General features: G+C 51.2%; 3 protein-coding genes across 3 annotated transcripts in view; 1 reads left to right on the top strand and 2 right to left on the bottom strand.

Annotated features, from left to right (window-relative positions):
- Positions 1–2,029: 2,029 nt before the first annotated feature.
- Positions 2,030–5,872, bottom strand: LOC121357450 (feather keratin 1-like). Its single transcript, XM_041474712.1, has 3 exons — positions 5,608–5,872; positions 5,389–5,479; positions 2,030–2,210 (listed from the first exon to the last, which is right to left on the bottom strand). The coding sequence occupies exons 1-3, from the start codon at positions 5,870–5,872 to the stop codon at positions 2,030–2,032; spliced, it is 537 nt and encodes a 178-aa protein (XP_041330646.1).
- A 260-nt stretch (positions 5,873–6,132) lies between these two features.
- On the bottom strand, positions 6,133–6,444 carry LOC121357452 (feather beta keratin-like). The gene has a single exon (XM_041474714.1). It carries the CDS (start codon positions 6,442–6,444, stop codon positions 6,133–6,135), a length of 312 nt encoding a protein of 103 aa, XP_041330648.1.
- Positions 6,445–11,531: 5,087 nt separating this feature from the next.
- The window catches only part of LOC121357454 (feather beta keratin-like), a 1,038-nt gene continuing 776 nt past the window's right edge, over positions 11,532–11,793 (top strand). Inside the window, exon 1 of the mRNA XM_041474716.1 lies at positions 11,532–11,793. Within this exon, the coding sequence (XP_041330650.1) occupies positions 11,532–11,793 (262 nt within the window).

Here is an 11,793-nt window from a genome sequence, read left to right as displayed (position 1 = left end):
CTTTTGGGAGATACGGTAACTGTGCGCATGCGCGTTTAGAAACACCGTAGTTCTGGTAGTATATGCGGTTCCAACACGGTAGTTGTGGTGCGCATGCGCGCTAGGAGATACGGGAGGGCGCGATACACACTCGCAAATACGGTAGTGATGGCGCGCAGGCGCGTTTGGAAGCCGTACTTATGACGCGCATGTGCACTGGGAACTACGGTGCCTTTGGAATTACGGCACTTGAGATGGGATGCGCATTTGTAATTACGGTAGCCGGGCTTGGATGAGCATGTGGAATTACGGTAGTTGTGGTGCGCATGCGTACTTGGAAAGGCGGCAGTTGTGGGTGCGCATTTGGAATTACGGTATCGCGGTGCGGCGCTTCAGGATCTACGGCGCATGCGCGTTTGTAAATACGGTATTGAGCGAGCCTCATTTGGAACTGCCGTGCTTCATGTGCGCATGCGCTCTTGGGCGCAGGATAACAGTACGATGCGCATTGGACATTACGGTACCTAAGGTGCGCATGCGCATGCCGGGGTACGGTAATTGCATGATGCGCAACCAGAATTATTTTAGTGGCGACGCGCATGCGCATCTGGAATTACGGTAACGGTGCGGTGCGCATTTAAAATTCGTTACTTCCAGTGCGCATGCGCTATGGAAAATTACGGTAGTGCGACGCGCACCTTAAAACCCGGTATTTCTTTTGCACATGCGCATTTGAAATAACAGGGTGCCACTGCGCATGCGCGCTGGAAATTACGGTAGCGGTGTGATGCGCATCTGGAAAAATTACGGTACCGGCGGAGCGCACTCACATTTGTGAATACGGTAATCCCGTATTTCCCGAGGCGCACGGAATTTTGAGAGGGCGGGAAACACGCGTGGGAGCTGCCACGGGGGCTCTGTGCACCTCCGCCACATTCACACCTGGGGATCCCCCAGCACCCCGGGAGCCCCAGGTCCCCCGGGACCTTCACCCCTCGGTGGCACCGTGTGGCTCCTGAGCCCCACCGGCGTCTGTGACACTCCCCCCCCCGACTCTTCGTGTCCCCCAGCATCCCAAAATACCCCGCTGTACCCTGTGGGACATGTGCACACTCCCCCCCGTGCCCCCCATCCACGTCCACATTCCCATTCCCTCCCTGGTGTCCTTGGGATGGGGATGGAGACCCCAAACTGGGAGGCTCCAACCCCTCCGGGACCCCCCCAGCGCTGCCCACGCTGAAATTTGTCCACCCCAAACTCTTCCCTCCATCCCAGCACCTCCTCCTGCTGCTCCCTCAGACATTCCCTCACGGGGGTGTCCATCAGCACACCCCAAACTCCCCGGGGACGAAGCCCAAAATATATTTTTGGCAGCGCAAAGGACACCTGGCCAGGTTGACAACGAGTTGAGGACACCACGAGACCTTCGGAGCGGCTTTCACCCCGTGGCCAAAACTCGTGGAATTCAACTTCTCAGGAGGGGACAAGTCGGGTCACGGCTCGAAAGCAACCACAAAACCCTTTTATTCCCTTTCCAGCCTCGGCACAATCCCTGACTTGCAGTTTTTCCAGGAATTTGGCCGGCTGTCTCAGCAGGATCGGCGGCTCCGCCGTGCCCGGGGTGCTGCTCACATTTTCTTTTCTCCACGGCTGCGAGAGCTTCCTCACGTCCAGCCATGGGGGTTTTTATTTTGGGAGCAGAAGGACCCAAAACCCGTCAGGTTTTCTCCTCTGAGCTCCTTTGGGACGTGCGTGGAGGGGGATGGAGGCTGGGAAAGGGTGAGTCAGTAAAATTTTGGGGTTTTTTTCTCCTGCTCTTGTTGCTCTTTAGGTTTGGTTTTGGAAACGTTTAGTTTTGGGCTGGTTGTTTCTTTGGGTTTTGGGCTTTTCTTTTTTTTCAACTTAACCTGATTTTTACAGGATAAAAGAGCAGATTTCTCCTTTTCTCTAAGCATCCTGATCCGAGAAAATCCATTCCATCGCCAAATCATGGAACGGTTTGGGTTGGAAGGGAATTTCCACGCCGTGGGGTTTGGTTTAGGCAGAGCCGTCACTCCAGAGGCTTTTCCAGGCTGGAGGGACTTGGGCTCCCTTCCCGGGGTCGGGTGCAGCCCCCCAGGAGTAACGGGATGCTGGCAAAGGGATCCTGGAGGGAAGGGATGTGGCCGATGGATTTGCTGCCTTTGTTTCCCGTGGGAAGTTTGGTTTGGCTGAAATCTTTGGGGAAGGGCCTGGAGGGACAGGACAAGGGGAATGGCTTTAAATTAAAAGAGGGAATTAGAGATATTGGGAATGAGTTCCTCCCTGTGAGGGTGGTGAGGGGTTGGGATGGAATTCCCAGAGAAGCTGTGGCTGTCCCTGGATGCCTGGAAGTGTCCAAGGCCAGGTTTGATGGGGCTTGGAGCATCCTGGGATGGTGGAAGCAGTCCCTGCCCACGAAAAATATTGGAATTAAAGGTCTTGAAGGTCTCTTCTCACCCAAACCCTTCCACAATTCCCTGACCTGGGTGCTCTGGATTGTCCCAAAGCTTCCATCAGGGTGGGGACAGGGAGGGCAGGAGGTGACAACACCCAAAATTGGTGCTCCAGGGACTCTGTGGATGGTGAATAGTGACACGGAACTGGTGCAGAACTGAGGGGTCTGGGGCACCCAGCAGATTTGCTTTGGAAAATTTCAGAGTTTATTCTTGTTATCAGCATTTTTAGGAACATTTTACCTTTGGATCATTGCCCTTCCCCCTTTCTCACAATTTGTGTTTTGTGGTTTTTTTGCCATTTCTCCCCCTCTTTTTGTTAAAATTGTTTTTTTTTTTTCCCTTTCCCCTCTTTTTTTGTAGGCTTATTTCTCAATCTTAGTAATATCTTTAGGTGGAGTTTTCTAGCCAGGTGTTTTCTATTTTTTTGGCAGCCTTTCTCCCCCAGAAGGCCTTTGCTGGGTGCTTTGGTTTTGGCATTTATTCTGATTTATTCTGCTGGGGCCTTATGGATTTACTTAAAGCAGGAGGTTTTTGGGGTTTTTTACCTTTATGGGGTTATTTTTCCTTCCCCAACTGCTTGCATGGGTCTGTCGATGGTTTTATCAATTGCAGCTGGTTTTGAGGGTTTATTATTATTATTAAAAAGTGGAAAAACAGGGGCCCTGATTCCACAGGACATGGAAAAGGTGAACAACACTCTCACCTCCACACCAAAGTGTCGTGAAATTGATTGTTCGGGTTGGTTAAACTCTCACTGTGAAAGGCACCAAAAACAGTTAGTTTAATATAAATTACAATTTATTGTATTTTGTCAAAATAGGATTTGATGGGAAGGTCCACTCTACTAATTAAAATCATGTGCTAAAATAATTGTGGTTGGGAAAGACCTCCAAGGTTGTCAACGTGGATGAGACATAAAAGGGAATGTCAAATTAGAATTAATTTGGAATTATTTATGTGGATAATGAAAAAGCTTAGTGGCATTTTATCAGGGGGTTATGGTTGGCTTATTGTTGTCTTATCACTGGCTTATCTTTCTTATCAATTAAGTGGTTCATTAGGATTGGCCACAATTAGAGGAGGGACTGAGCCGTAGGTTCCAGATGGCGAAATTGGTTCTGTATTTACCATAAGGAGCTGAGATCTTGGAATCAGCTTCCAAAGGGGCGTAGAATTGGGATTGTTGAGGTTGGAAAAGCCCTCTGAGGCTGAGTCCAGCTCTTCTTTCCCCAGCAGTGACAAAACCACTCTGAACCACATCCCCAAGTGCCACCCCCACATGGACGTTGATCCCTCTCAGGAATGGGGACTCGTGCCAGGGCTGGAGAACCCTTTCCAGGAAGGAATTTCTCCTAATATCCAACGGAATCACCCCTGGCACAACTTGGTGTCGTTTCCTCTTGTCCCTTGTCCCCTGGGAACAGAACCCAATGCCCACCTGGCTCCACCCCCCTTCCAGAAGGTTCCCCCGGGCCTCCTTTTGTCCGGGCTGAGCCCCTGCTGTTTGTGGGGTCTCATGGTGATTCCCTCTACTCATCCACGATTTTCCCAGTCTCTGGTCTCTAATCGCTGAGCTCTCCAAAGCAAATATTTCCAATTCCACTGGGAATTCTTTTCAAACCAACCCAGCCCGGCCTTGAACGCTTCCAGGGATGGAAGTGAGGCACGGGATGGTTTTTGTGGCCATTCCTTGGCCTTGGCCTCAGTGCAGGACACAGGAGATGCCTTGGACAATGAGGAAATTTTTCCCTATGGAAAAAGGGACCAGAGCCTGTTTGGTTGGTGCTTTACAGGTTATGGAATGAGTATTGGAATATAACATGTTTTTAAAACTCCATTTTCTTCAATGGTGGAAAAAGCCCATTCTTTATTCATATAACTAATTTTTATCCAGTTTTACAGACTCCAATCAGTTAATAATTTCTTGCCAATTACTTTACTGGTTAGTAACAAGTTGTTACCCTGTATTGATTGGTCACTCAAACCCCCAGCGTGTACGTGCAGGAAAAGTTGTTTGTGACAGATCTCATTTTTCTATCTAATGATGTAAAACCATTTTATACAGGTGTAAGTTGTTTTTTTTCACCCAGGAATAGATTGTTTTGTTAATGAACTTCTCACACCAATATTGCTTCCATGTGGGAACTTGCAAAGTGCTAGCTTGTCAAGGCCAGCCACTGATTTTAGGACAGCAGGCTTGATTTTATGAGGCCTTTCTTTATAATTTTTCTACCTTACTGCAACAAACGGTGACATTGAAGTCAGTGCTGAACCCATGGAAAGGAATAACACATTTTTCCCATTTCTTTTCTCTCCTCTTCCTTTCCCCCCTGCCTCCAGCATTCCCTTCTGTTTCTCCTTATGGATCGTGAATGGTGTTAGGGAAGGAGGTTGGTCAACAAGGAAGGGAAAATTACACCAGTAGTTGTTTTGGGCTGAAATGTTTCCCAGAACAAGTCTTGGCACCTTGGAGGGTCATCTCTGATGGGATGAGTGGCTTGGCCAGACTGGAAAGAGGGTGAGCATCAAAACCGAGGCCTGCAGGAGCTGATGGAAAATTGACACCTGGATTCAGGCTGTGAGTGTTGGAATAGTCTTGGGAGATTAAGGCAAAAGGAGCCATCTGAGAATATGATGCAGGAAACTTTATTGAGGCAAAAAAATAGTAAAAAGCAGAAGTAAATAAAATAGAGCTGGTCTGAGGTGCAAAAGGACAAATATCAGCACAGATCCTTCGATTGCAGCAGGTCTGGCCACAGCATCAAGGACTTCCTGCCCTGCAATGGGAATAGCCCGCAGAGGTGCCCGATGGTCTCTGGCTTGGGATAAGGGGTTTGTCCAGAGGGGGCTGGACAGAGCCAAAGGGGCCATGCAGAGCAGGGAGCAGGAGAAGAGCAGGAGGCAGACAGGCCATGTTTGCAGGCAGCCTGGCCTGGCCCTGTGGCTGCTGCCTTGTTTGGTGCCCTGAGAGTAGCAGCTGGAAGTGCTGAGCGCATTTGAGAATCTTGTCCCAGAGATGTGTCCTCAAAGTCTGAGATGAGATGCAGGGAGTGGATGGTTGGTGTCAAGAGTGGTGCTGAGAGCCCTTAGCAGTTGTAGCCACCCCTTCTGCCAGAGCAGCCCAGGCCTGCCAGCCCACAGCCAAATCCACGGCCATAGCCAAGGCCAAAGCCGCCAAATCCACCAGAGATGGGCTGTCCCTGCACGCTGAGCTCAGCACCCACGGCAGCGGAGGAGGTGGATCCGACGGCGGTGCTCTGGGGGAAGGAGGTCATGATGGGTCCTGGCAGGGTGACCATCACGGGAGAAGGCTGGATAACAACACGGGAATCCTGGCATTGCAGGGCACAGGGCTCGTTGCAGCTGTTGGCCAGCGGGGTGGGTCCGCAGGGTCGGCAGATGTTGTTGCAGGCCATGGGTGTGGTGTGGAGGGTGCCTGGAAGAGAGAGATGCAGGGGTAGTGCAGAGCAGGGAGGGGGGAAGAGGAGGAAGAAGATGGGACATGCTTGCAGGCAGCCTGGGCTGGCCCCTGGGCTGGTGCCTTTCACCATGGCCTGAGAGCAGGAGCTGGAAGTGCTGAGTTAATTTGAGAGCCTTGGCCCAGAGACAAATCCTCAATGCCTGAGATGAATTCCAGGGAGTGGGTGGTTGGTGTCAGGAGTGGTGCTGAGGGCCCTTAGCAGATGGAGGCATAGCCCCTTCTGCCAGAGCAGCCCAGGCCTGCCAGGCCATAGCCAAGGCCAAAGCCAAATCCCCCAGAGATGGGCTGTCCCTGGGCACTGAGCTCAGTGCCCAGAGCAGCGGAGGAGGTGGATCCGACGGCGGTGCTCTGGGGGAAGGAGGTCATGATGGGTCCTGGCAGGGTGACCATCACGGGGGAAGGCTGGATAACAACACGGGAATCCTGGCATTGCAGGGCACAGGGCTCGTTGCAGCTGTTGGCCAGCGGGGTGGGTCCGCAGGGTCGGCAGATGTTGTTGCAGGCCATGGGTGTGGTGTGGAGGGTGCCTGGAAGAGAAAAAGGGTGAGAGAGGGCAAGGATGTGGGGGGGCATGGGGGGGGGGGGAGTATGGAGGCTGTTGTGGGGCTGTGGGGAAGCGTGAGGGCTGCTGAGGCTGGGGCTGAGTGTGCTGGAAGAGAGAGGGCAGGGGTGCAGGAGCAGGAGGGTCAGGGTCTTAAGGCTCACCTGGTTGTCTTCAGGAGCAGGAGAAGGCGTGAGGAGAAGTGTGTGAGGGAGAGAGGCTCTGGGCTGGCTTTTATGCAGGTCCTTGAGGGGCGGGACAGCCTTGTCTCATGGCCTTGGGGTATTTTTGAGGCAGCAGCTCTTTCGTTACTGGTGAGTCCTGAGGTGGGGAATGTTTTCTCTGCCACCATTGTGCAGTTTCGTGTCCAGCTCTTGTTGCTGTGTCCCTTTGACCTTGGCAGCAGCATTAATAATTTGGTATTTGGGTGGATGTGATTGTTCAGTGTGTTTCAGTGAGGGCAGAATAAACAACCAGAGCCCTGAAGATCTGTGATGTCATCAGTGAGGTAATTTTGTGGCACTCGAGTGCTGTGGTTTGTGGGTGCCTTGTGAGGTCTGGGACTCTGTTCTGTGCCACTGCATGCCCTTCAGTCATTGTGTTGCGCCCAGGAAAGTTGAGGGAGCTGCTGATATCCTGGGAAGGTCACTCTGGAATATCTTGGCAAGGTCCTGGTGCCTGGGGGTTCTTTGTGACGGATGAAAGAGATCTCTTGGCCTTGTGTCTTGAGCGGGATCGAGAGAGGATCTGGAAAATGAGAGCATGGTCGGGCTGAGCTTGTTCCAATGTTTGGTTCCATTTGTATTTCTCAAATTTACGTGACAGCATTCTCTATCATTTAAAGTGCATTCCTTGACCTGGTTTAGAAATCCAGTAAACAAACAACAAACCAGTGCCCGATCCCTTTTTGCCAGGGCTGTGACCTCAATTCTCTCATTCCGCATTCAAGCCACATGGTTTCATAAATTTTGTTCTATAAATGTTAGTATTGTGTCCCTCTGAGCAAAACCTAATAATTACTAATGGACAGTCAGTGTGGTCCTCTTCCCTCCCCTCTCATGGTTCCGGCGTGTTTTGTAAATTCTGTGATTCCACGTCCCTCTCTTGAGGCCGTGTCCATCTGACCTTGGTGGCAGCTTTTAATTCTTTTAATTGCAAATTATAGCGACCAAATTCTGCTGTTGGTGGTTCATGTCAGGGCAGGCTGGAGACGTGACCAGAACTTTGGAAAGCTGGGGTGTCATCATTTAGGTCATCCCGTGGCCCTCGTGTGCTGTGGCTTGTGGGTGTGTTGTGAAGAATTGTCCCCAGTTTCTCTCAGCTTTGCAGCTGTTCCAAGTGTCTGGTGCTGCCCCTTCCATCACATTCCCTCATTCTTTGCATTTCCCCAATCTGGAAAACTCTGACATTAAGCCCTGTCTTTCGTGTTGGTCGTGCTCTTCTATGTGCCCCTCTTGATTTTACAGTTTTGATATCCAGGGCATTTTAGATCCCAACTTAGGCTGAGGTGTGAGGTCGCTTCTCTTGGCAGTATCTGGCGGTCAGAATGAGGATTTTGAGGTTGCACAGGGTTCTTGGAGGTGAGTATTGCATGATCCTCAAAAACCAGGCAAGTCCGGGTTGTGTCAGTGCCCAGAGTGTGGCCTGAGAAGGTCTGAAGGGCTGGGTATGGAGGCTTGTGGTCAGTGTCCCAAAGTCCAGATGGCAGCAAGTCCCCAGGATCCAGAAGTTGGATCCTTTTGGCCAGCACTGAAAACCGGGCCTGGACATCAGCTGGAGCTCAGAAAGGACAGGTGCCAAGGGCTGCTTCTTGGGTGGGGGAGTCATCCCGGATGGGATAAAATGTCTGAGTCTCAGTTGGAACAATGGTTTTCTTCTCCAAAAAAGCCTTTGTGCTTGTGGTTGAGGAGAAACGGGGCAGGAGCTGTCCCTGTACCAGTGTGGGAGCAGAGACCTCATGTGTCAAGGATCTGGAATGCTGTTCTGACCTGGTGTGGAGATGTGACTCTTGCTGTCTATTCAGCACTGGTGGGGTCACATGTGAGGGGTTGTGGGCAGTGCTGGCCACCCCAGTGTGAAAATGAAGTGGATTTAGTGAATCAAGAGCATTTCAGGGCCAGCAATATTCTAAAGCAGGATCTTTCCTAGAGGAGAGGCTGAGAGAGCTGGGACTCCCAGCCATCAGTGTGTGCAAATCTCTGATGGCAGAGAAGTCGAGGGAGCCTGGCTGTTCTCAGCAGGGCACACATGGAGGACAAGAGGGCAAGAGTGCAAGGGAAAACATGGAATTCTGTGGGAAAAGAAAGCAAGGATTTTTCAGTGTGAGGCTGGTCAGAGAGGGGAAGAAGAGGTGGAGGCCGCTAGGAAATCAAAACATGAACTGTCCATGGTGCTGGGAAACGCTGCTCTTGCTGGTCCTGCTTGAGCTGAAGGGATTGAAGCACTTGCACTCGAGTTCCTGCCCAAGTGGAAGATTGTAGGAGTGTTTATTCAGAGGGCTTGAGAGTCCTGCTGGGAAAAGAGTTTGTGCGCTGGCAGAGAGAGACTTTGAGCAGAAGAGCATTAATGTGTCAAAGCCTTAAGTATAGCAGATACAATTGGCTTGTAAAATATTTTGGAAGGTTCTCCCCCTTCTCTGCTTCATGTACAGGTCTTGTTTGTTACTGCTGGTGATGGCTCTGTTAAATATTGCTGAAGGATTTCCTAGAGAAAAGTCTTGTGCCCCTTTTCCTTTCAGCAAAGTCCTGCTGAGCCCTGGCACTGTGCAGGGTGAGGATGTGAGACCTCTGGAATTGAAAAAGGAAGAGGAGGCATCTGATGCTTTGATGCAGAAAATCTTTATTGAGGAACAAGAAGGAAGAGACAGGAGAATGAAACGGAAGGGATCCAGAGTGAGCTGCAAGCAGGGCAAGCATGAGCCGAGGTGCTTTGTTTGCAGGAGCTGTTGCCAGATGGGTGGGACAGCCTTGTGCCATGGCCTTGGGGCATTTTGGAGGCAGCAGCTTTTGGTTGGCCCAGCCTGGTGAGTCCTGAGGTGGGGAGTGTTCTCCTTCCTGGAGTTCTGCAGTTTCATGTCCTTCCCTTGGGGCAGTGTCCCTCTGACCTTGGCAGCACCTCTTACCTGCCAGAATTAGAGACCAGTGTGTGGTTGTTGATGGCGCGTGTCAGGGCACGTAGAAGGTTCAGCCAAATCCGAGGAGAGCTCCGGTGTCATCCGAGGTCATTCCATGGCACAATGAGAACATGTCGCATTTGCATTCTTGCCTCCTGCCTAAAAGAACTCCCAGCTCTCTCAGCTTCTGCCTGTTTTAAGGACAGTCAAGACAAAAACCTTCTGGGTCCTACTCAGGCCACCACGCTGGACACCTGGACTTGCCTGGGTTGTAGAGGATTGCGCAATAGTCACCTGCAAAAACCCTGGACAATTTCCAAACCCTCTTTCTGACAATCATAAATTGCCCAGAGAAGTGATCTCACTCCTCAATGCTCAGCCCGAGTAAAGATCACAAAAACCTTGAATATCAAATCCTTCCATCACTGTAAAAGTTCCAGACAAGGGGGACAGCAAGACACCCTCAGAGTATGACTGATGGTAAAGGTGATGTCTCCAGTCAGGCTTTGACAGCTGGGGAAATTGCGTGGAGAGAGGGAATGGGCTGGAAGGGGCAACAGCAGGTACTTGGAAGAGCTGCAAAGCCCAGACCAGCTTGTCAGGGCTGAAAGAGGCCGAGGGTAACCTTCAAAACACACCCAAAGACCAGCAAGCCAGTGCTGCATGGTGCCTCAGTAATGACACCTCAGTTCTCCAAAGCTCTGGTCACGTCTTCATCCTGCACCCACAACACCAAAATTTCATCTCTGAAAGGCACACTTAAAGGCTGCCGCCAAGGGGAGATGGACACGGCCTCAAGAGAAGGAGGTGGAATGTGAGAAATGCACAAAGAAATGCCCAAGTAATGGCAGAGAAGGAAAGAGGAGGTTGTTGACCACCCAGTAGTAATTAATGGTTATTTGGTAAGAGGAAAAAAATAGTAAGACTCAGAGGATATAAATTGTGAAACCTTACGGCTTGAATGCGGAATAAATGCATTGACGTCACAGACCAGCCTGGGAACAAAGGGATGGGCCCCATTTGTTGTTTATTTCTCAGATTTCCGGCAGAGGACAAGAAATACATTTTAAATGACAGATTAGGTTGTTGTTCAAATTTAGGAAATCCAAATGGGCCGTAAGACTGTAACAAATACAGCCTGAACAGCCTCGCATTTCCCTAATCCTCTCCCCTGACCCTGCTCAAGACACAAGGCCAGGAGCTCTCTTTCATCCATCAGGAAACACTTCCAGGCACTGAAATCATCCAAGTTTTTGCACAGTGACCTCTCCAGGACAGCATCAGCTCACTCAGCATTCCTGGGCGCGACACAATGACTGATGGACATCCAGTGTCACAGAAGAGAGTCCAGGTCTTCACAAGGCACCTGCAAACCACAGCACATGAGAACCTCAAAATGACATCACCAATGGCATAGCAACTCTTCAGAGCTATGATTGTTTATTCTGCCCTCTTTGACAAACACTAAACAATCAAATCTTGCCAAATACCAACTCCTGACAGAAAGCTGCCTGCAAGGTCAGATGGACATGGCATCAAGAGCAGGACATGAAATTGCACGAAGAAAAACACTGCCCACCTCATGAGTCACCAGGCTGGGCCAGCCAAAAGCTGCTGCCTCAGAAGGCCCCAAGGCCATGGGACAAGGCTGTCCCACCCATACAGAACCAGCATAAAAGCCAGCTCAGAGCCTCTCTCCATCACACACTTCTCCTCACGCCTTCTGCTGCTTCTCCTTCCAAGAACGAGGTGAGTCTCAAGCCCCTGAACCTCCTGCTCCTGTATTCCTGGCCCCTCTCTGCCAGCACACTCAGCCCCAGCCTCAGCAGCCCTCACGCTTCCCCACAGCCCCACAACAGCCTCCACACTCCCTCACCCCTCATGCTCCCCCACATCCTTGCACTCCCTCACCCTTTTTCTCTACCAGGCACCCTCCACACCATGGCCTGCAACAACATCTGCCGACCCTGCGGACCCACCCCGCTGGCCAACAGCTGCAACGAGCCCTGTGCCCTGCAATGCCAGGATTCCCGTGTTGTTATCCAGCCTTCCCCCGTGATGGTCACCTTGCCAGGACCCATCATGACCTCCTTCCCCCAGAGCACCGCCGTCGGATCCACCTCCTCCGCTGCTCTGGGCACTGAGCTCAGTGCCCAGGGACAGCCCATCTCTGGTGGATTTGGCTTTGGCCTTGGCTACGGCC

Source organism: Pyrgilauda ruficollis, unplaced genomic scaffold (genome assembly GCF_017590135.1).
Source record: "Pyrgilauda ruficollis isolate IOZ18807 unplaced genomic scaffold, ASM1759013v1 scaffold333, whole genome shotgun sequence".
NCBI classification, from domain to species: Eukaryota; Metazoa; Chordata; class Aves; order Passeriformes; family Passeridae; genus Pyrgilauda; species Pyrgilauda ruficollis.
Note: the sequence above shows the minus strand (reverse complement) of the source record. Positions and strands in the feature narration are given on the sequence as shown.

Excerpts from the sequence above, each read along its gene's own strand:
- LOC121357452 (XM_041474714.1), bottom strand. The coding sequence starts at position 6,444 with ATGGCCTGCAACAACATCTGCCGACCCTGCGGACCCACCCCGCTGGCC.
- LOC121357450 (XM_041474712.1), bottom strand. The coding sequence starts at position 5,872 with ATGGCCTGCAACAACATCTGCCGACCCTGCGGACCCACCCCGCTGGCC. Across the intron at positions 5,480-5,607 it reads CTTTGGCCTTGGCTATGGCC|GACACATCTCTGGGACAAGA; the intron begins GTGGATTTGGCT and ends TCAGACTTTGAG. Across the intron at positions 2,211-5,388 it reads GGCAGCAGCCACAGGGCCAG|GCCCTTCCCCAAAGATTTCA; the intron begins GCCAGGCTGCCT and ends CTGTCCCTCCAG.